This window comes from Pongo pygmaeus, chromosome 19, assembly GCF_028885625.2.
Source record: "Pongo pygmaeus isolate AG05252 chromosome 19, NHGRI_mPonPyg2-v2.0_pri, whole genome shotgun sequence".
NCBI lineage: Eukaryota > Metazoa > Chordata > Mammalia > Primates > Hominidae > Pongo > Pongo pygmaeus.
In genome coordinates this window covers 3,331,579-3,350,997 of record NC_072392.2, presented here as the reverse complement: position 1 = coordinate 3,350,997, position 19,419 = coordinate 3,331,579, and the positions used below count along the sequence as shown (strand labels likewise).

Sequence of the window (19,419 nt, the reverse complement as noted above, 5' to 3'; positions counted from 1 at the left end):
CTGCGCCCACCTAGAGCCACAGCTCTTATGCGGTGTTCGAGGACTATACAGGGCCCAGCCTGCCCGCATGGCTTTCGCTGGCAGGGTCCCCATGAGCTCCCCAGGTTCTCTGGCCACAGCAGCTCCCACCACTCCTGCCACTCCTGACCCTCCCAGGCTCTGCCCTCTGCCTGGCTTGTCCTTCCTCCACACAGCAGCCTGTACGGTCTATCCTGGTCTTGTTGGAAGATGTATCAGTCCCCCTTCCCCCATCCCCACACCCCTCGGAGCTCAGCACAGTGCCCAGCCCACACTAAGCATCAGTAAAGCAGGTCTGGACTGGGGGGTCGGCCTCCTCTGCCTGGGGCAAGGGGACTCAGCTGCTCCCTGCAGGTGAAAGGGGAGTCTAATGGACAGGCAGCCATAAGCTGGTTACACGCAGCTTTGGGCGGACGGGAGAGATGATTGGTGTGTTGGCTGCAGAGACCACCTGGACGCTGAGGAATCTAAAACACCTGAGGAGCTTGAGGCTGTGTTACTAGGAGCATAACATCTAGAGCAAAGGAGGTGATAATCTTGCTCTGTGGAGGTCAAAACTCTTGGAGAGCTGCTCATCACAAAATCGGAGGGGGACCTCAGGAAAGCAGAGCTAGTGCTTAGGAGTCCGCCTGGGACTGGTCGGCTGGAGAGGGTGTCACGAGAGAGGACAGGGGCATGGTGGTCTCTACTGGGACACCCTGCTGGGCTCTCCTAGGACCATAGCATTGGGGGTGCTAGAGCAGGGAGCTGGGGAAGCTTTGGGGACAGCTTCTCTGTCCTTGAAGAAGGATTGGTGAACTGGGAAGGGAGGAGTGAGCTTCCTGTCCCAGGTAGTGTGAACGGGAGTTGGATGCAGCCACACGGGGGTCCTAAACTCCCTGAAGCTCCCCCCGTCCCCCCAACCTGAGCATCTGCCCTGTGGTTGTATTCCAGCCATGAATGCCCACCCCAAGGAGATGGTGCCTCTCATGGGCAAGAGAGTTGCTGCCCCCAGTGGGAACCCTGCCGTCCTGCCAGAGAAGAGGCCGGTGGAGATCACCCCCACAAAGAAGAGGTGGGTTTGGAGAGCTTGGGACAGGGACCGCGGCACCGTGAGGGGCACGAGCGGGGGCCTGGCACCCCCAGGGAGCCCTTGCCCTGGGGAGACCTGAGACTCTCAGTCTCGCCCGGGGTGGCCCGGTGCCCGGCGAGGTATGACTGGGGGATGGTGCGGGGGGAAGCACAGCACACTCAGGGGGCTGAGCTGGGGTGGTCAGTGTGACTGGCACAATTAGGGAAGCCTCCTTGGAGGGATCAGGGGGTGCTGAGGCAGGAGCAGTCAGGAGGGCTCCTGAGGGAGGTGAGGGATGGCTGGAGCCACCCTTGAGACGAGGAGCAAAATGCTGGCTGGAAGTTCCAGGTGACCTAGACCCTCTGTTGGGCACGTTTTCCACACACATCAACGGCTTTCCATCCACTCTGCACCCAACCGGGTTATTCAAGCTCTTGAACTCCACCTTTGGAGTGGGGACACCGGCAATGGCATGAACTATAGGATGACGGTTAATTGGGATCAAGTCAACAAAGTGCTCAGTGCAACTCCTGGCACGTGGTCAGTGCTTAGCACGTGTTGGCATTGAGTGTTTCTGTGACCTTCACGATCGTCATTGTCCTCATCACTCCACGGAGCCCCTGGGAACTGGGCAGGGCTGGGATGATCAGCTTTACTTCTTCGCTGGGGACGTGGAGGAGACCTGGCACGGAGAAAGGACCTCTCTAGGGTCACCCGTCCCACCCCTCCGCTGCCTCTGTTATAGATTCTGCACCCCCAGCTCATTTGGTGCCTCTCAAGCTGTCTCCCAACCCACCTCACCTGTGCGTCCCTTGAACCCGGGGTGGCCCTGCCTCCTCTGCCTGTATCCCAGGCCCCCTTTGGGCCAGGGGTGAGCTTGGTGCTTCCCCTCTGTTAGTTGGAGCTATAATCATTGAGGTGTCCTGTGTACCAGCCCCAGGGTTGGGCTCAGGATAAGGAGTTTGGGACATGGAGAGAAAAATGCCCACACCTGCTCACAGTCTGGTGAAAGGGGAGTCGAGGAGAGAGTGGGAAGTGACCACAGAGAGGTGAACTAACCCCGTGGGGCCTGAAGAGTGGCAGCTTATTCTGATCCTGTAGGCAGTCTCAGGGGACTTCCTGGAGGAGGTGGTGCTAGAGAAGATGTGGAGAGGAGGGAAAAAGTGCATCTGAGCAGAGGGACATGGGAGCAGTGGCTCAGGGTGGGGCCACTGAAGTGAAGAGTCTGGGGTAGCTGAAATGCCGGGCGGTAGAGGAGTCTTTGGGGAGATGAGTCCCGTTGGAGCTGGGTCCTGGGGGTCAGTCAAGGAACTTGGACAATCCTGAGGGCAGTGGGGAGCCATGGAGGGATTTTTCTGTGGGAAGGATGGCACGGTGAGATGTGCCTTCTGGAGAGGTGACTCTGGGGGATCTGCGTGGATGATGGATCGGAGGAGAGGCTGATGGCAGGGAGACCATGAGGAGGTCTTTGGGAAGCCCAGGAGATAGGAGGTGATGTCTGAGCCTGGGTGGTCAGGGATAAAGAGGAGGGGACAGCACAGACAGGTGTCAGTATCATGGGGTCTGCAGGACCAGCCATGCGAGGTAAGGGAGGAGGAGGAATCCCGGTGGGAGGGTCTGGAGGGATGGCGGGGCAGTCTGACGTGGCGCATCAGAAGAGAAGATCCAGGTCAGGAGGGATGAGCCAAATTCAGTTGTGAAATGTTGGGTACGAGGAGCCTGAGGGACACCCAGGTGGAGGCTCCATCTTGGAAGGCAAGAGGGAAAACTGGTGGAGGTGGAGCCAGATAGGTGTCGTGTGGGATCACGGGGGCAGCCTGGGTCTGGGTGGGCTTGCCCAGGAAAGGGCGGAGACATCCCTGAGCTAAGCTGGCAAGGACCACCTCCCTGGCTCTCCTCCCCTTCCCATCCACTCTCACTTTTCCGGGGGAGGTTTGGACCTCGGGAAAAAAATGAGGACAGAGTTTTGGGAAAATCCCAGGTTCTTTCCTCAGCAGGACCCGTCAAGCCCCCTTCTCTGAGCCCATCCCCCCCATTCACAGACTTAGCTCCAGGCTCAGCTGTGCAAAGCCTCCTCCGCCCAGGCAATGGCTGAGCTTGACATGTCTCCTAAATTGCCGTCCACTCCTCTGCCCCAAAGGCTCTCTGAGGACCCTCATGTGAAAGTTTGGGCACCCCCCTCAGAACTGAGTAGGGGACTTGGGCCTAGAGAGAAACAGAAAAGATAAGACTAAATTAAAAGGCCGGTCGCGGTGGCTCACACCTGTAATCCCAGCGCTTTGGGAGGCCGAGGTGGGTGGATCATTTGAGGTCAGGAATTCGAGACCAGCCTGGCCAACAGGGTGAAACCCCATCTCTACTAAAAATACAAAAATTAGCCGGGTATGGTAGCATGCACCTGTAGTCCCAGTTACTTGGGAGGCTGAGGCAGGAGACTCGCTTGAACCCAGGAGGTGGAGGTTGCAGTGAGCTAAGATTGTGCCATTGCACTCCAGCCTGGGCGACAGAGCAAAACTATTGTCTCAAAAAAAAAAAAAAGGCCAGGCACGGTGGCTCACACTTGTAATCCCAGCACTTTGGGAGGCCAAGGTGGGTGGATCATTTGAGGTCAGGAGTTCGAGACCAGCCTGGCCAACATGGTCAAACCCCATCTCTACTAAAAAAAAAATACAAAAATTAGCTGGATGTGGGGGTAGGCACCTGTAATCCCAGCTACTTGGGAGGCTGAGGCAGGAGAATTGCTTGAATTTGGGAAGCAGAAGTTGTAGTGAGCCGAGATTGTGCCACTGCACTCTAGCCTGGGTGACATAGCAAGATTCCGTCTCACAAAAAAAAAAAAAAAAAAAGAATAAATTATAGGTGAAGAAAGAGGGCAATGCTGACCCTAAGGAAACAGGCCTAATGGAATCAAAGGCACCAGGGAGTCCGGAGACAGGAGAGACTTTTGCACCTGGGAGTGCTCCTGAACCATCGTGCCATTCCCTGAGAGCAGCTGTCATCTTGGCTTCCTTCTTGGACCCTGGAAAAGGTGATGCCCAGAGACAGAGATACAGACTGATGGAGGCTGTGGAGGCACTGGCCTTGCAGAGCCCAGAACACTTGGGCATTTCTTGGCACAAAGCAAATGGATGGACAGTCTTATTCCCAGCCCTGGGCTGTTCAGGGATAGTTCTTTGACTTTAAAGGAACAGAAATGCAGTAGAAATGGTATAGAGCTATCTGCTCACCTGGGTCAACCACACCCAGCTGGTGCCCTTTGGTCTGGACAGAAGGAAGGAAGAAACAAACAGCACCTACAGCAGGTCAGGAGCCAGGGTGTCACTGGGCCAAGGCCTTGCCATGTGCTTATGACGCTGGGTGGGATGTGGTGTATGCAGTGACCAGTAGGGCGGGCGCAGGACAGACCCTCATGGTCTAGCAGCTGCTCTGCCCCAGGAGTTAGGTCTTTGCCCAACAGTTGGCGTCCTCCCCACACCTGCGCTTATCACTGTTTTCTCACATCTGGTGCTCCAGCTGCCAAGAGCTTCCTTCTCCGGACATAGACCTCCCCTTCTCCTGAGGTTTTCTCATGCTGTTCTGCCTTCGGGGCTTTTCCCAAACCAGAGGCTGGTGTCAAGACCCAGACCAAATCCCACCCCAACAGAGCACAGAGCCCTCCCTGATCCCTGTCTTCAACTGGAAGGATCTTCTCTTCCTCTGAGCTCCCGTAGCCCAGCCCCTCTCTGAAGAGGTTGACATGGTCATTGGGATAATGTCTTAGCTCTGGTCGAGATCACTGAGCATGGAGTCCCTGGAAGGTTCATCTCTTTCCTTCTATCTCCCTGAGTTTCTTACACAGAGGATATTCGTAGTTTTTGAGTAAGTAGATGAGTCAATAAAAGAGCAGGCAGGAGGCCGGGCGCGGTGGCTCACGCCTGTAATCCCAGCACTTTGGGAGGCTGAGGACGGCGGACAACGAGGTCAGGAGATCGAGACCATCCTGGCTAACATGGTGAAAACCCGTCTCTACTAAAAATACAAAAAATTAGCCGGGCGCGATGGCAGGTGCCTGTAGTCCCAGCTACTCGGGAGGCTGAGGCAGGAGAATGGTGTGAACCTGGGAGGCGGAGCTTGCAGTGAGCTGAGATCACGCCACTGCACTCCAGCCTGGGCGACAGAGCGAGACTCCGTCCCAAAAAAAAAAAAAAAAAAAAAAGAGCAGGCAGGAAAATGAGAGAAGGAGTGGGTGAGCTGCTGCGCGAGAAGCAGCAGGGTGGCCCAGCACAGCCCTTGGCAGCACGAGGACACTGTGGAGCGATGGGGAAATGCTTCTTCCTTTCCCTCGGGCTCTCAGCCTCATGTCTGAAGTGGATACATACTCTTGTGATATGGCTTTCTGGACCATCTTTGGGCCCCTGTGGACTCTGGGAGAAGGCCTTGAGTAGGTAGGGAGGTAGAGCAGAGACAAAGGGCTGCTCCTCATCTTCTTATGAGAGATTGGGAAGGGGATGAGGCTTAGGAGAGGTAAAGGCTTTAAGCACCTGAGTGCACAGCGGAAGTCACCTGAAGGATGCAACCTCCCAACATTTTGGTTTAAGGTTATGTTGGTTTATCTGCTTATTGGTCCTATCCACCTATCCTACCCTCCAAATTACTTATTATCCATCCATCCATCTATCATTTATTCACCCATCTGTCATCTATTCACCCATCCATCCATCAATCATTTATTCATCCATCCATCCATCCATCATCTATCCACTCATCTACCCATCATCCATCCATCCATACATACATCATCTGTCCATCCATCCATCATCCATCCATCCATCCATCCATACATCCATCTGTTATTTATTCACCCATCAATCGTCTATTCATCCATCCATCAATCATTTATTCATCAATCCATCCATCATCCATTCACTCATCTACACATCATCTATCCATCCATCCATCCATCCATCCATCATCCATCCACTCATCTACCCATTCCATCATCTATCCATCCATCCATCCATCCATCTATCCATCCATCATCCATCCACCATCCACCCATCCCTCATTCTATCATCTCTCCATTATTCATTCATCCATTTATCTGGGCATCTATACAACCAACCATCCTTCCTTCCACTCATTTGTCTTTCACTCATTATCTATCCTCCCACTCATTCACTGATGAAGTCTTCTGAGTGTTAGGACCAGTGTTGGGAATCAAGGATAATTCAACTGTAGTCTCTGCCATTGAGGAATGTACAGGTGTGGGATGGTGTATTATCCAGAGTGTGGAAAATCACGGCCTCATTGTACTATTTCTTCGTCAGTTCTGACCAACTCACTGGAACAGCAGCTCTGGAAGGGATGGAAATTTTGTCCACTTGTTCACTACTGTATCCTCAGCTGCAGAAACAGTGCCTGGCACATTGTAGATGCTCAATAAATATTTGTTGAGTAAATGCAACACTGAGGAATGAAGATAGGTAGGGCGGGACGGGGAGCAGGGGAGGGACTGGGGGACTGGACTGACAGTCTTGGGGAAAAAGCTGTGGGTGTGGGGCTTGAAGCTCTGTCTGGAGGTAATGTGGCAAATCTCAACCAGGATGTTTTGGGGCTGAACCACTAGCAAATGTGTTTGGAGCTTCTGGGTCAGGTTGTTGTTGCAGAGTGACTACTTTAGGGCGAAAGTTCTGGGGCACTGCAGGGCTGCAGGGAAGTGGTAATCAGACTGGTTGACCTCCGATGCCCACTTCAGCTGGACATTCGGTAAGAGGACAATCCCAGAGCTGCCCTGGCTCCAGGGTCCAGGCCTTAGGGATCATCTGGCCCAACCATCATCCATTCAAGTGAAGATGACTGGCCCAGAGATGGCAAGTGATCATCTGGGGTCACACAGGAGGCAGAGGCAGAGCTGGACTAGAACCCAGGCTTTAGGTTCCCAGGCAAGGGTTTAAATCCTCCCTTCGTCTTCCCTTTTGGGAGAAGGGTTTGACTGGGAGCTCAGATCAGAAGGTTCCTTTTGGTGGGCAGGAGACTGGCAGGTGAGGCAGATGAGACTGGCAGCCAGTACTGCCCTCCACCCCATGTATCCCCATTTCTGGATTAGCGCTGAGCCTTCCAGGCTTGTCTGTGCTGGAGGAAAGGGCAGAGATTCCTCAGGCCAGCCCGGGGTCTCTCTTCTGCTTGCCCCACCCTAGGAAGTGGCCATGCCAAGCAGCCAACTTTGTGGCCAACTCCTGGAGCTAGTTTAGCTGGAAGAAGGCTCAGATTGCTAAGGCGAGAGCAAAGAAGCGCGGATTGTGGTGTGGACTATGAGCCTGGATATCAGGAAGCAGGTTCTTTGACCACTTGACTTTTACCCTGGGGGGTGACCATGGATGAGCTGCTTCTCCATACTGAGCCTCAGTTCTCTCGTCTGCAGAATGGGGCCACAGTCCCTTCCCTGCTACCCTTCCTCCTGAATGACACGGCTGAGACTGCCCTTTGGGAGCTCTTCTGTAGTCTTGTGAGGAAGGAAGGGGCATGTTGGTCCCTTCTGGGCCTGAGAATGAAGGAGGCAGCAAAGGTGCTTGAGGAGCCCCATGTGCCTGGAGAGGCCCTGCTGGTCAGGAGGCCACAGTCCCTGGCCAGGCCACAGAGGCTGCAGTTGTCCTGTAGCAGCTGCAGGGCAGGAGTGTTGCTGCCACCGAGGTCACCCTCAGCCTGATCCTCACAGTCCGGGTTGTCGTCAGCCAGAAGGCTCTTCTCCGTGCGTGTGATTGTGGTTTCCAAGGACATGGGTGCCTGTGTTTGTGGGTGTGTCTGAAGGTGGAGCTGGGGCTGTGTCTGGCTGGGAGTCACATCTTGGGTGTATGTCTTGCTTGTCATAGGCCAGTGTCTCTCCTTCCCTGGGGCTCAGCCAGGCCACAGGGCCGGGGGCCTCTGTCTCTCTTCTCCCAGCCCAAGGAGAAAGCTGCCCTTGCCCTGCTCCTCCTCTCCGCTGCCCGCCTCTGCCGCCTGAGATGGTTTCCTTCTCCACAGGGAATTCCCAGCCCTGTCCTCTGACCCCTCAAGTCCTCCCTGCTCTAGATCAGCCATTTTTTTTTTTCTAGAGGAGTCTCCCTCTGTCACCCAGCCTGGAGTGCAATGGTGTGATGTTGGCTCACTGCAACCTCCACCTTCCGGGTTCAAGCGATTCTCCTGCCTCAGCCTCCCACGTAGTGAGACTACAGGCGCGTGCCACCACACCTGGCTACTTTCTGTATTTTTAGTAGACATGGGGTTTCACCATGTTGGCGAGGCTGGTCTCAAGCTCGCCAACCTCAAGTGACCCTCCCGCCTCTGCCTCTCAAAGTGCTGGGATTACAGACTTGAGCCACTGCGCCCAGCCTAGATCAGCCATTGTCAGCCCATTTTCTGCTGTGACAATGGGGGCAGGTATAACTCCGGCCATCTCCCTCTCCCTCAAGAGCCAGGAAGGCCCGCGTGGATCTCAGAGTCTAAGGACTGCCCCTCAGAAGGGGTCTGACTTCAGACCTGATGCCTGAGGATGGGTAGGTGGTGACGGGAAAACCTAGCTCCCAGTACCATCTTCCCCATCCTTGAGGTGTCCTTTGTACCTGGAGGTGGCTGCAGACAGGGCAACCTGGCTCAAGTGTTAGGCCACCTGCAGTAGAGACTCGGGTTCAGCCGTCCAGTATTTCTAGCAAGGAGAGTCACCCAGACCCAGTTTTTTTTTGTTTTGTTTTTGTTTTTTTTGTTTTTTTGTTTTTTTTTGAGAAGGAGTCCTGCTCTGTTACTCAGGCTGGAGTGCAGTAGCACGATCTCGACTCACCGCAACCTCTGCCTCCTGGGTAAGCAATTCTCTTGCCTCAGCCTCCTGAGTAGCTGGGATTACAGGCGCCCACCACCACACCCAGCTAATTTTTGTATGTTTAGTAGACACAGGGTTTCGCCGCATTGGCCAGGCCGGTCTCAAACTCCTGACCTCAACTGATCTGCCCCCTTCGACCTCCCAGAGGGCTGGGATTACAGGCATGAGCCACTGCACCTGGCCTAGCCCAGCTTTGAATCTGGACTTTGCTACCTATCTGCTGAGTGACCTTGGGCAAGTTGCTTTATCTACAGATAGAAGCCACATGTCTCCAAGGGGGGCCTTCCCCACCTTGACATTGTAAATTAGCAGCTAATTGACACTACAGGACAAGAGAAGACTAGAAATTGTCCTCCCTCACCCGCCCCCACTGAGACAAATGCATATCTGACTGCTTCCCCTATGCATCTATGTTTTTGTTTGTTTGTTTGTTTTTTGAGATGGAGTCTCACTCTGTCGCCCAGGCTGGAGTGGAATGGCATGATCTTGGCTCACTGCAACCTCCACCTCCCAGGTTCAAGCAATTCTCTTGCCTCAGCCTCCCAAGTAGCTGGGATTACAGGCATGTGCCATGACACCTGTCTAATTTTTGTATTTTTAGTAGAGACGGGGTTTCTCCATGTTGGTCAGGCTGGTCTCGAACTCCCGACCCCAGGTGATCCGCCCGCCTCGGCCTCCCAAAGTGCTGGGATTACAGGCGTGAGCCACCGTGCGTCTATGTTTATCTTCCATAAAGTGCAGATTTACTGAGCGCAAGATGAATCCATAATTGACTGTTTCCTCTACCCACCCCTTTTCACGTGCAACACATGTACTCAGTAAGCAGAATTGAAGCCTCACAAGAACGTGGCCCTGTGCTCCCTGTTTTCTTTCTTTCTTTTTTTTTGAGACAGAGTCCCGCTCTGTCACTCAGGCTGGAGTGCAGTGGCGCGATCTCGGCTCACTGCAACCTCCGCCTCCCAGGTTCCAGCAATTCTCCTGTCTCAGCCTCCCGAGTAGCTGGGATTACAGGTGCCCACCACCACACCCGGCTACTTTGTTTTTTTTTGTTTGTTTGTTTGTTTTTTGCATTTTAAGTAGAAACGGAGTTTCGCCATGTTGGCCAGGCTGGTCTCAAACTCCTTACCTCAGGTGATCTGCCTGCCTCAGCCTCCCAAGGTGCTGGGATTATAGCCCCTGCACCTGGCCTCCTCCCTCTTTTTTTTTTTTTTCCTCCTTTCTCTCCTGCCCATTTTTCACCTTTAAATATTGAGGCCCTCAGAATCCTGTTCAGAGGAGGAAGTGTGGGCCATAGATCCTACTGGGGCTTGTGTGTCTTTTTCCCGGGTGTGTCCTCAACCTTGGCAAAATAAACCTCTACATCAATTGGGTTCACCTCAGTCCTTTTCTTTGGTTTCATACTTGACTGGCAGCTCCCCGGAGACCATCTGTGAAACGTAGGTGATAATGACAGTGTCCATCTCCGAGGGCTCCCGGGAGGGCTGGGCAAGGCCATTTGGGCTCAGAGCTGGCCAGGGTGTGTGCTCAGCATGGGGGCACCCTCTGTGGCCCGGAGGCAGGACACAGGCAGACAGGCTCTGCCTGGCTCGGCCCTAACGGACTTCCTCCGTGTTCCCTCAGTGCACACTTCTTTCTGGAGATAGAAGGGTTTGAGCCCAACCCCACAGTTGCCAAGACCTCTCCTCCTGTCTTCTCCAAGCCCATGGATTCCAACATCCGGCAGTGGTGAGTACGGGCCCCAGCCCAACCCCCTGCCCTGGGCCCAGCCCTCAGCTCCAGCATGTGGCCAGTGACTTGCCCTGGGTCACGGGGCCAGGCCTGTCTGTGGCATGCTACCACTGTCTATTATAAAATTTTATTATTATTATTATTTATCTTTTCGAGATGGAGTGTCGCTCTGTTGCCCAGGCTGGAGTGCAGTGGCCCAATCTCAGCTCACAGCAGCCTCCATCTCCCAGGTTTAAGCGATTCTCCTGCCTCAGCCTCCCAAGTAGCTGGGACTACAGGCACATGCCACCACGCCCGGCTAGTTGTTGTGTTTTTAGTAGAAATGATTTAGTAGAGACAGTTTAGTTTCACCATGTTGGCCAGGCTGGTCTCGAACTCCTGACCGCAAGTGATCCACCTGCCTCGGCCTCCCAAAGTGCTGGGATTACATGCATGAGCCACCTCACCCGGCCCATTTGAAAACTTTAAAACCCTCTCTGTTCCCCCTGCCAACACCTCCAGCGTCTCTGGTAACTGTGATGACATGGACTCCCCCCAGTCTCCTCAGGATGATGTGACAGAGACCCCATCCAATCCCAACAGCCCCAGGTAAGTCTGCCCCTCCCCGTCCTCCCACTGGGTCCACCCAGGCAGAGAGACAGGATCCGGGGCCCTGCAGGAAGGAGAAAGAATCCACCATTCCTGGGGGTTGGGACAAATGGAGTCATGGGTCCATGGCATGTAGGACGTTTGGGGGGAAGGAGTGGAGTATTGAATTCTATAAAACCCATTCGTTATGAAACATTCAAACAGCAGGATGCAGTGGAACAAGAACTGTAGCACGATACTATTTATGTGAACTAAAAATACATAGCTGGGTGCAGGGCTCATACCTGTAATCCCAGCACTTTGGGAGGCCGAGGCAGGAGGATCACGAGGTCAGGAGTTGAAGACCAGCCTGACCGACATGGTGAAACCCCGTCTCTACTAAAAATACAAAACTTAGCCGGGCGTGGTGGCGCATGCCTGTAATCCCAGCTACTGAGGAGGCTGAGGCAGGAGAATTGCTTGCACCCTGGAGGTGGAGGTTGCAGTGAGCTGAGATTGTGTCACTGTACTCCAGCCTGGGTGACAGAGCAAGACTCTGTCTCAAAAAAAAAAAAAAAAAAAAAAAGAAACAAAATACGTGTGCCCAACATCCATATGCATTTTGCAAGAACACATAGAAACAAAAGGAGACCATCCTGGCCAACATGGTGAAACCCCATCTCTACTAAAAATACAAAAAATTAGCCAAGCATGGTGGCGGATGCCTGTAGTCCCAACTACTGGGGAGGCTGAGGCAGGAGAATGGCTTGAACCTAGGAGGCGGAGCTTGCGGTGAGCCGAGATTGCGCCACTGCACTGCAGCCTGGGTGACAGAGCAAGACTCTGTCTCAAAAAAAAAAAAATAGAAAGAAACAAAAGGAGACATCAACGCGTTACCATGGTTGCTTATCTGGAGTGGGAGGACAGGGAGGGATAGATTTTAAAAGTTCAAGCACATAAAATATGAGATCTTATATTTTCAAGGTAATGTCTATGAATAGGCATAGATCCTTCCTGATCATTACCTCATGCATCAGAGTATAGGTATTTTGACAAAATGTGATTGCATATGGATTACAAGGGGAGTCTGATGGGTCCACGCAGAGCCCAGGGGTTTGCAGGCATTGGGACAGGTATGGGAGATGTTGGTGGCAGGTGCAGTGCCCTGTAGGCAGCTCTGGCGGGGAAAAGGAGAGATTGAGCTTGAGAGGACGTGTGTGGTGAGTTGGAAACATTTTCTGGCTTCAGTGCACACCTGGCCAAGGAAGAGCAGAGGAGGAAAAAGAGGCGGCTGAAGAAGCGCATCTTTGCAGCCGTGTCTGAGGGCTGTGTGGAGGAGCTGGTAGAGCTGCTGGTGGAGCTGCAGGAGCTTTGCAGGCGGCGCCATGACGAGGATGTGCCTGGTGAGTGTCTGAGCCTGGCAGAGGGTGCAGGGCTGGGGGCCCTGCTTGGCTTCTGGTGCCCATTTTCCCCTCCCCTCACCAACCCATGAGGTTGGAGTGTGAGGGGCCTTGAATTCTGGCTAGGGACTTTGAACTTGACTCCGAGGGGAATGGGGAACCACAGAAGGGTTTGGGCAGGTGAGAGTCAGGTCTGACTACTGTGTGGAAGATGGGGGGTGAAGCTGGAGAAGGCCACTGTTCAGGCAGGGCTGGGACCCTGAAGCAGGGCTTGAGAAGGGGAACGGTTCTGAGCAGCTCCTCAGCTAGTAGCATTGGCAGGATTTGAGGACCTGGGGAGTGAGGGATGGGGGGTCCAGCACGGTGCCATTTAGACTTGGGTAGCTTGGTGGCTGGTGGAGCCCTGGGTGTCTCGGGAACCAGTGCAGTATCAGGTTGATGGGGAGGCCATGAGCTTTATTTGCAGGCCACGAGGAGGGGGCAGGCTGGAGACAGAGATTCCAGGGTGGCAGCAGCGGGGTGGACCGCGGGAAGCCATGCAGTGGGCAAAGAGCAAAAGGCCTTAGATAAGGCACCCATGGGCCACAGACAGCAAGGAGCCAGCAGAGGAGATGGAGGAGGAACAGCTGGAGAGGGAGGAGGACAGCGGCCAAGTGTAAGGTCTGGGAGTGGGGATGTGGAGCAGGGGCTTGAGGTCTGCGGCTGCAGCAACCACACCCTCTGGGCTGGGAGGGCCAAGGGCAGCCGGGGCCCTCCTGTAACTCTACCCATGGCCCTGCCTGCAGACTTCCTCATGCACAAGCTGACAGCCTCCGACACGGGGAAGACCTGCCTGATGAAGGCCTTATTAAACATCAACCCCAACACCAAGGAGATCGTGCGGATCCTGCTTGCCTTTGCCGAAGAGAACGACATCCTGGGCAGGTTCATCAATGCCGAGTACACAGATGAGGCCTATGAAGGTATCCTGCCTGCAGAGGGGCTGTGCAGACAGGAGTCTCTGAGGGTGGGGTGTGGGGCCGCAGGGCCACTGCTGGCCAGGCCACGTGGAGGCACTGCTGCCATTGCGGAGCCCCAAGCATGTAGCATGGTACCAGGGATGCTGCAGGCAACCCTCTCTTTCTTCCTTCATTCTGCAAATAATGAACGCCTGGTTCCATGCCAGGCATTGTTTTTGGCACAGGCACGCATTGGTGAACAAGACAGGTTAAAGCCACTGCTCTAAGGCTGGGCACAGTGGCTCACACATGGAATCCCAGCACTTTGGGAGGCTGAGGTGGGTGGATCACCTGAGGTCAGGAGTTCAAGACCAGCCTGACCAACATGGTGAAACCCCGTCTCTACTAAAAATACAAAAATTAGCCGGGCGTGGTGGCAGGTGCCTGTAATCCCAGTTACTTGGGAGGCTGAGGCAGGAGAATCACCTGAATCCAGGAGGAGGAGGTTGCAGTGAGCCTAGATCGCCATTGCACTCCAGCCTGGGCAACAGAGCGGTACTCCATCTCAAAATAAATAAATAAGTAAAGAAAGAAAGAGAAAGAAAGAAAGAAAAGAAAGAAAGAAAGAAAGAAAGTCACTGCTCTAAATAAGATAATTTTAGATTTAAAATATTACGAAAATAAATGAAGATAGTGTGACAGAAAGTGACTGGGGGAGGGCAACTTTACAGTGGACAATCAGAGTGGTCATCTTTGGCCTGAGGCCGACATGATTAGAAGGATCAGGGCAAAAGCCCCAAGATGGGATTGAGCTTGGCATGGTTGAGCAATGAAAAGAAGGCTGGAAGTGAGGCAAGAGAGCCGGGCAGGGGCCACCAAGAGTCAACTGTTAGCATCATCATCATCATCATCATCATCATTAACTGTCCCCATTTGGGTCTCGATTTTGTGGATTTCTTTGTAAGTGGGCCAGAGACAATGCTGGGAGAGCAAATTTGGGAGAGTGGCTCTCTCCCAGAAAATCCACAGGGGAAAATCAGTAAGATGTGTCTTTATCTGAGTTTTGGAGTCAGTCAACAGCGCTTTAGGGTCTTATGAGGTGCTTGTGGCAAAAGAGATTGGCTCAATTATAATTGGATGCCGTCTTGTGGATATGCTGGGGGCACTAGATGTTTGAGCTTTTTTGTTTTTGTTTTTTTGACATGGAGTCTTGCTCTGTTGCCCAGGCTGGAGTGCAGTGGCGCGATCTTGGCTCACTGCAACCTCCGCCTCCTAGGTTCAAGCAATTCTCCTGCCTCAGCCTCCTGAGTAACTGGGATTACAGGCACCTGCCACCACGCCTGGCTAATTTTTTTGGATTTTTAGTAGAGACGGGGTTTCACCATTTTGTCCAGGCTGGTCTCAAACTCCTGACCTCAGGTGATCCTTGGCCTCCCAAAGTGCTGGGATTACAGGTGTAAGCCACCACACCCTGCCACATTTTAGCTTTTTCCAGGTGGTAGTTTAGCTTTGGCCCTTAACCCTTCTCATGGGAGAAAGTAATTGTGATTTATTATTTGAACTCTGCAGACTTTCAAAAGCGTTTCTGTTACATATAAGAAGAAGTCAAGGATTGTGACAAACTAGAAGGTATGGAGTGGAGGAGAGGAAACCTAGGGAAGACTGCTGCAACTGAGTGCTAAACTGCTCACTGAGCTCCCTGGTAGCCAATGCAAAGAGAGAAACCGGATGAACCGTATCACATTCTCAGCCTGTCTCTAATGAGTTGACAGTAGTCCTGCAGACAGGGAGGTTCAGGCCAGTGCCTCAAGCTTGCTTGTCCTAATTCTCCCTTTTCAGTCCCCTTTGTATCCTCCTTTCTTCTTGTCAGTATTGTAGGACTTAGGAACTACCCTTTGCTAGCAACATGTTTCCCTTGAGGGCAGGGATGAAGTCTGTTGCTTACAGTTCATTTCCCAGTACCCTTAGGGTCTCACATAAGAGACGCGTAGTACATATTTTTTGGATGAGTGAATGAAAGAAGGCTGTTAGTGCTTCTATGAACGCTTTGCTGTCCTGGTCACAGATCCTTACCTCTCCCTGTTCTTAGCCTCCCCTTTCCCTCTCCTTTCATGAATCTCCCTCTTGCTGGGGCGAGGAGGTCTTGGGGGCTGTGGGCACCTCCTCTCTCTCTGAATGGTGGGAGGAGCTATTTATTCTTGTCTTCCTGGAAACCAGCCCCACCACCGTTCTGACCCATCCGCTGGTGCCTTCCTTCCTCTCAGCATTTCCTCCGCCTGGAGCAGAGGGGCTCCAGGACCAGCAGAGTAGCATTCTTCCACACTCTGGGCAGGACCCAAGGTGACCACTCTGATTGTCCACTCTAAAGTTGCCCTTCCCCAGTCACTTTCTGTCACGCTATCTTCATTTATTTTCATAGTGTTTTTTTGTATCTAAAATTACCTTATTTAGAGCAATGACTTTATTTATTTATTTATTTATTTATTATTTTTTGAGATGGAGTTCGCTCTGTCACCCAGGCTGGAGTGCAGTGGCACGATCTCGGCTCACTGCAACCTCTGCCTCCTGGGTTCAGGTGATTCTCCTGCCTCAGCCTCCCAAGTAGCTGGGACTACAGGCAACTGCCTTGCCTCTCTGAGCCTCAGTTTCCCCACTGGGCAAGGGCGAATATTTCCTCCCTATGCTGCTAAGAGGAACCAATCACAACTTTATTAATATCATTTTAAAGCATTTTATCAGAGGCTTTCAGAGTTTTACTTTTTAAAGCAATTCTTCAATTAAGACATTTTTATTATAAAAATTTTAAACATAAAGATATTAGAATAATAAACCTCTACAAATCCATCATCAGATTCAATATAACAGTTTATTTTTATTATTTTACTTTATTTTATTTTATTATTTTTTTTGAGACAGGGTCTCACTCTGTTGGGCAGGCTGGAGTGCAGTGGCACGATCACGGCTCACCGCGGCCTTGACCACCCTGGGCTCAGGTAATTTTCCCACTTCAGCCTCCTGAGTAGCTGGGACTATAGATGCGTGCCACCCCGCCCAGCTAATTTTTCTATTTGTTGCAGAGAGAGGGTTTCACCATGTTGCCCAGGCTGGCCTGTAACTCCTGGGCTCAAGCAATCCTCCTACCTCTGCCTCTCAGTGATGGGATTATAGGCGTGCGCCACCCCACCCAGCCTAACGACATCCACGTCACATCAATAGAGTTTCATTGTAAAGCAGCCCAGCATTTTACATACTTTTTTTTTTTTTTTTAAGTCCTTTACCCATATACTTTGAGGAGTTTTCTAGGCCTTTGACATATGTGTGTGTATATGTGCACACAGAAAAAGTTTTATTTATTTAACATAAAATCGTATCATACTGTCTGTATTCTACAAGTTGGTTTTTTTGATTAACTATTAACTATATATGTCTTGGAGCACTTCTTATGCCAAAATACGAAAGTCTAGCTTCTTTTCACCAGATTAGTCTGCAATTGCGGCTGTACCCTGGCTAACTTCACCACTCCCCCATTGACAGACAGTCAGGTGTTTCCAATTGTGTCGTTATGACAATGTCACAGTGCACGATCTTGTCTATGACCCTGTGCACAGGTGCACATATGTTTCAGAAAATATTTTGAATTGGAATATTTGGGTTCAACTGCATACATATTTAAAGTTATAATAGTGGCCAGGCGCAGTGGCTCATGCCTGTAATCCCAGCACTTTGAGAGGCCAAGGCGGGTGGATCACTTGAGGTCAGGAGTTCCAGACCAGCCTAGCCAACATGGTGAAAACCCATCTCTACTAAAAATACAAAAACTAGCAGGGCGTGGTGGGGCACGCTTGTAATCCCAGCTACTCGGGAGGCTGGGGCAGGAGGATCACTTGAACCTGGGAGGTGGAGGTTGCAGTGAGCCGAGATTGCGCCACTGCACTCCAGCCTGGGCAACAGAGGGAGACTCCATCTCAAAAAAAAATTTTTTTTTAAATAAATAAAACAAAGTTATAATAGTTATTGACAAATTTGTCTCTAAAAGATACTAATTTACTCTCTCCCCACAACAGTGTACGGAAATACTCATTCTCCTACTCATCACTAACACTGCAAATTATCCTTTTTGTTGTTGTTGTTCTTTTCCAGTCTGGTAGGTGAAAAGGGTTAACTCTTTAGGTTCTAATTTTCATTTTCCTGACCACCAGTGATTCCAAACATCTTTCACTTTGTTTATTCACTGTGTGTATTTTCTCCTCTGTGAGGTGCTTGTTGATAATCTTTTCTCAGTTTTCCTTTAGGTTGTTTGTCTATTGATTCATAGGCGCTTTTAATATATTATAGACTTTTAAAAACACATTGCCTTTCTTTTTTTTTTTGAGACAGGGTCTCACTCTGTCGCCCAGGCTGGAGTGCAGTGGTGCGATCTCGACTCACTGCAAGCTCCGCCTCCCGGGTTCACACCATTCTCCTGCCTCAGCCTCCCGAGTAGCTGGGACTACAGGCACTCACCATCACACCCGGCTAATTTTTTGTATTTTTAGTAGAGATGGGGTTTCACCAGGTTAGCCAGGATGGTCTTGATCTCCTGACCTTGTGATATGCCCGCCTCGGCCTCCCAAAGTGCTGGGATTACAGGCGTGGGCTGCTGCGCCCAGCATGCTGTTTTTTTTTTTTTTTTTTTCAAAGACAGAGTCTTGCTCTCTAGCCCAGGCTGGATTGCAGTGGCGCAATCTCTGCCTCCTGAGTTCAAGTGATTCTCCTGCTTCAACCTCCTGAGTAGCTGGGACTACAGGTGCCCGCCACCACACTTGGCTAATTTTTTTTTTTGTATTTTCAGTAGAGATGGGGTTTCTCCATGTGGGCCAGGCTGGTCTTAGACTCCTGACCTCAAGTGATCCACCCGCCTCGGCCTCCCAAAGTGCTGGGATTACAGGCGTGAGCCACTGCGCCTGGCCCTAAAACACATTGCCTTTTTATATATCTCAAATATTTTCCCCAGCCTATCACACGTCTTTAACTTTCATTAGGATGCATTCGGACATACAGAAATCTCTGAGGTAGCGGGATTGCTTGAGCCCAGGAATTCAAGACCAGCCTGGGCAACACAGCAAGATCCCGTCTCTACAGAAAATTTTAAAAATAAGCCAGGAGTGGTGGTCAGGCCTGTAGTCCACACATGTGTGTGTATATATGTACACAGAAATAGTTTTATTTATTTACTTATTTAACATAAAATAGTACCATCATGTCTGTATTCTACAAGTTGCTTTTTTTGATTAATTGTATGTCTTAGAGCATTTCTTATGCCAAATATGAAAGTCCAGCTTTTGGGGGTGCTGAGGCAGGAGGATCACTTGAGCCCAGGAGTTCAAGGTTGCAGTGAGCTATGCTCATGCCACTGTACTCCAGCCTGGGTGACACAGCAAGATCCTATGTCAAACATACAAACAAACAAACAAACAAAAAACAAAAAACCCCCAAAACCAAAAACCTTTATGTAAGCAAATATGTCAGCCTTTTCTTTATGGTTTCTGCCTTTTGGATCTTGCTTAAGAAGGTCTTCCCTACCAAAAGGTTAGCTATAAACAAACTTTCTAATTTGTTTTAAAGCTTAGTTCTTTAATCCACCAAGACTATTTTTGTTTATGGCACGGTGGCAGCTCTTTGGAAAATGCTGTTTCTGTTGGTGTATTTTGAGACCCTTCCCCCACTCCAGCCTTCTGGTCCCTTCCATCTGGAAGTTCTCTGGTCTCCAGCAGGCTTAGTGTCTGTCCCTCTACCCTTCTTTCCTCTTGCTGTGTCACCAGCGTATCATTCACCCACCGCCAGGGCTGGATCCCTAGATCTTACCTGAGACACCCTTCTCCCCAGCCGGTCATCCTGAAGGCTCTT

At 51.5% G+C, this 19,419-nt stretch overlaps 1 protein-coding gene across 2 annotated transcripts in view; it reads left to right on the top strand.

The window, feature by feature from the left end:
* Nucleotides 1–953: 953 nt before the first annotated feature.
* The window catches only part of TRPV3 (transient receptor potential cation channel subfamily V member 3), a 44,948-nt gene continuing 26,482 nt past the window's right edge, over nucleotides 954–19,419 (top strand). For both annotated transcript variants that reach the window (XM_054459273.2, XM_054459272.2), the window contains exons 1-5: nucleotides 954–1,072; nucleotides 10,521–10,625; nucleotides 11,130–11,216; nucleotides 12,444–12,598; nucleotides 13,381–13,557. In XM_054459273.2, coding sequence (XP_054315248.2) covers nucleotides 954–1,072; nucleotides 10,521–10,625; nucleotides 11,130–11,216; nucleotides 12,444–12,598; nucleotides 13,381–13,557 — 643 coding nt within the window. The remainder of the gene's footprint in view (nucleotides 1,073–10,520; nucleotides 10,626–11,129; nucleotides 11,217–12,443; nucleotides 12,599–13,380; nucleotides 13,558–19,419) is intronic.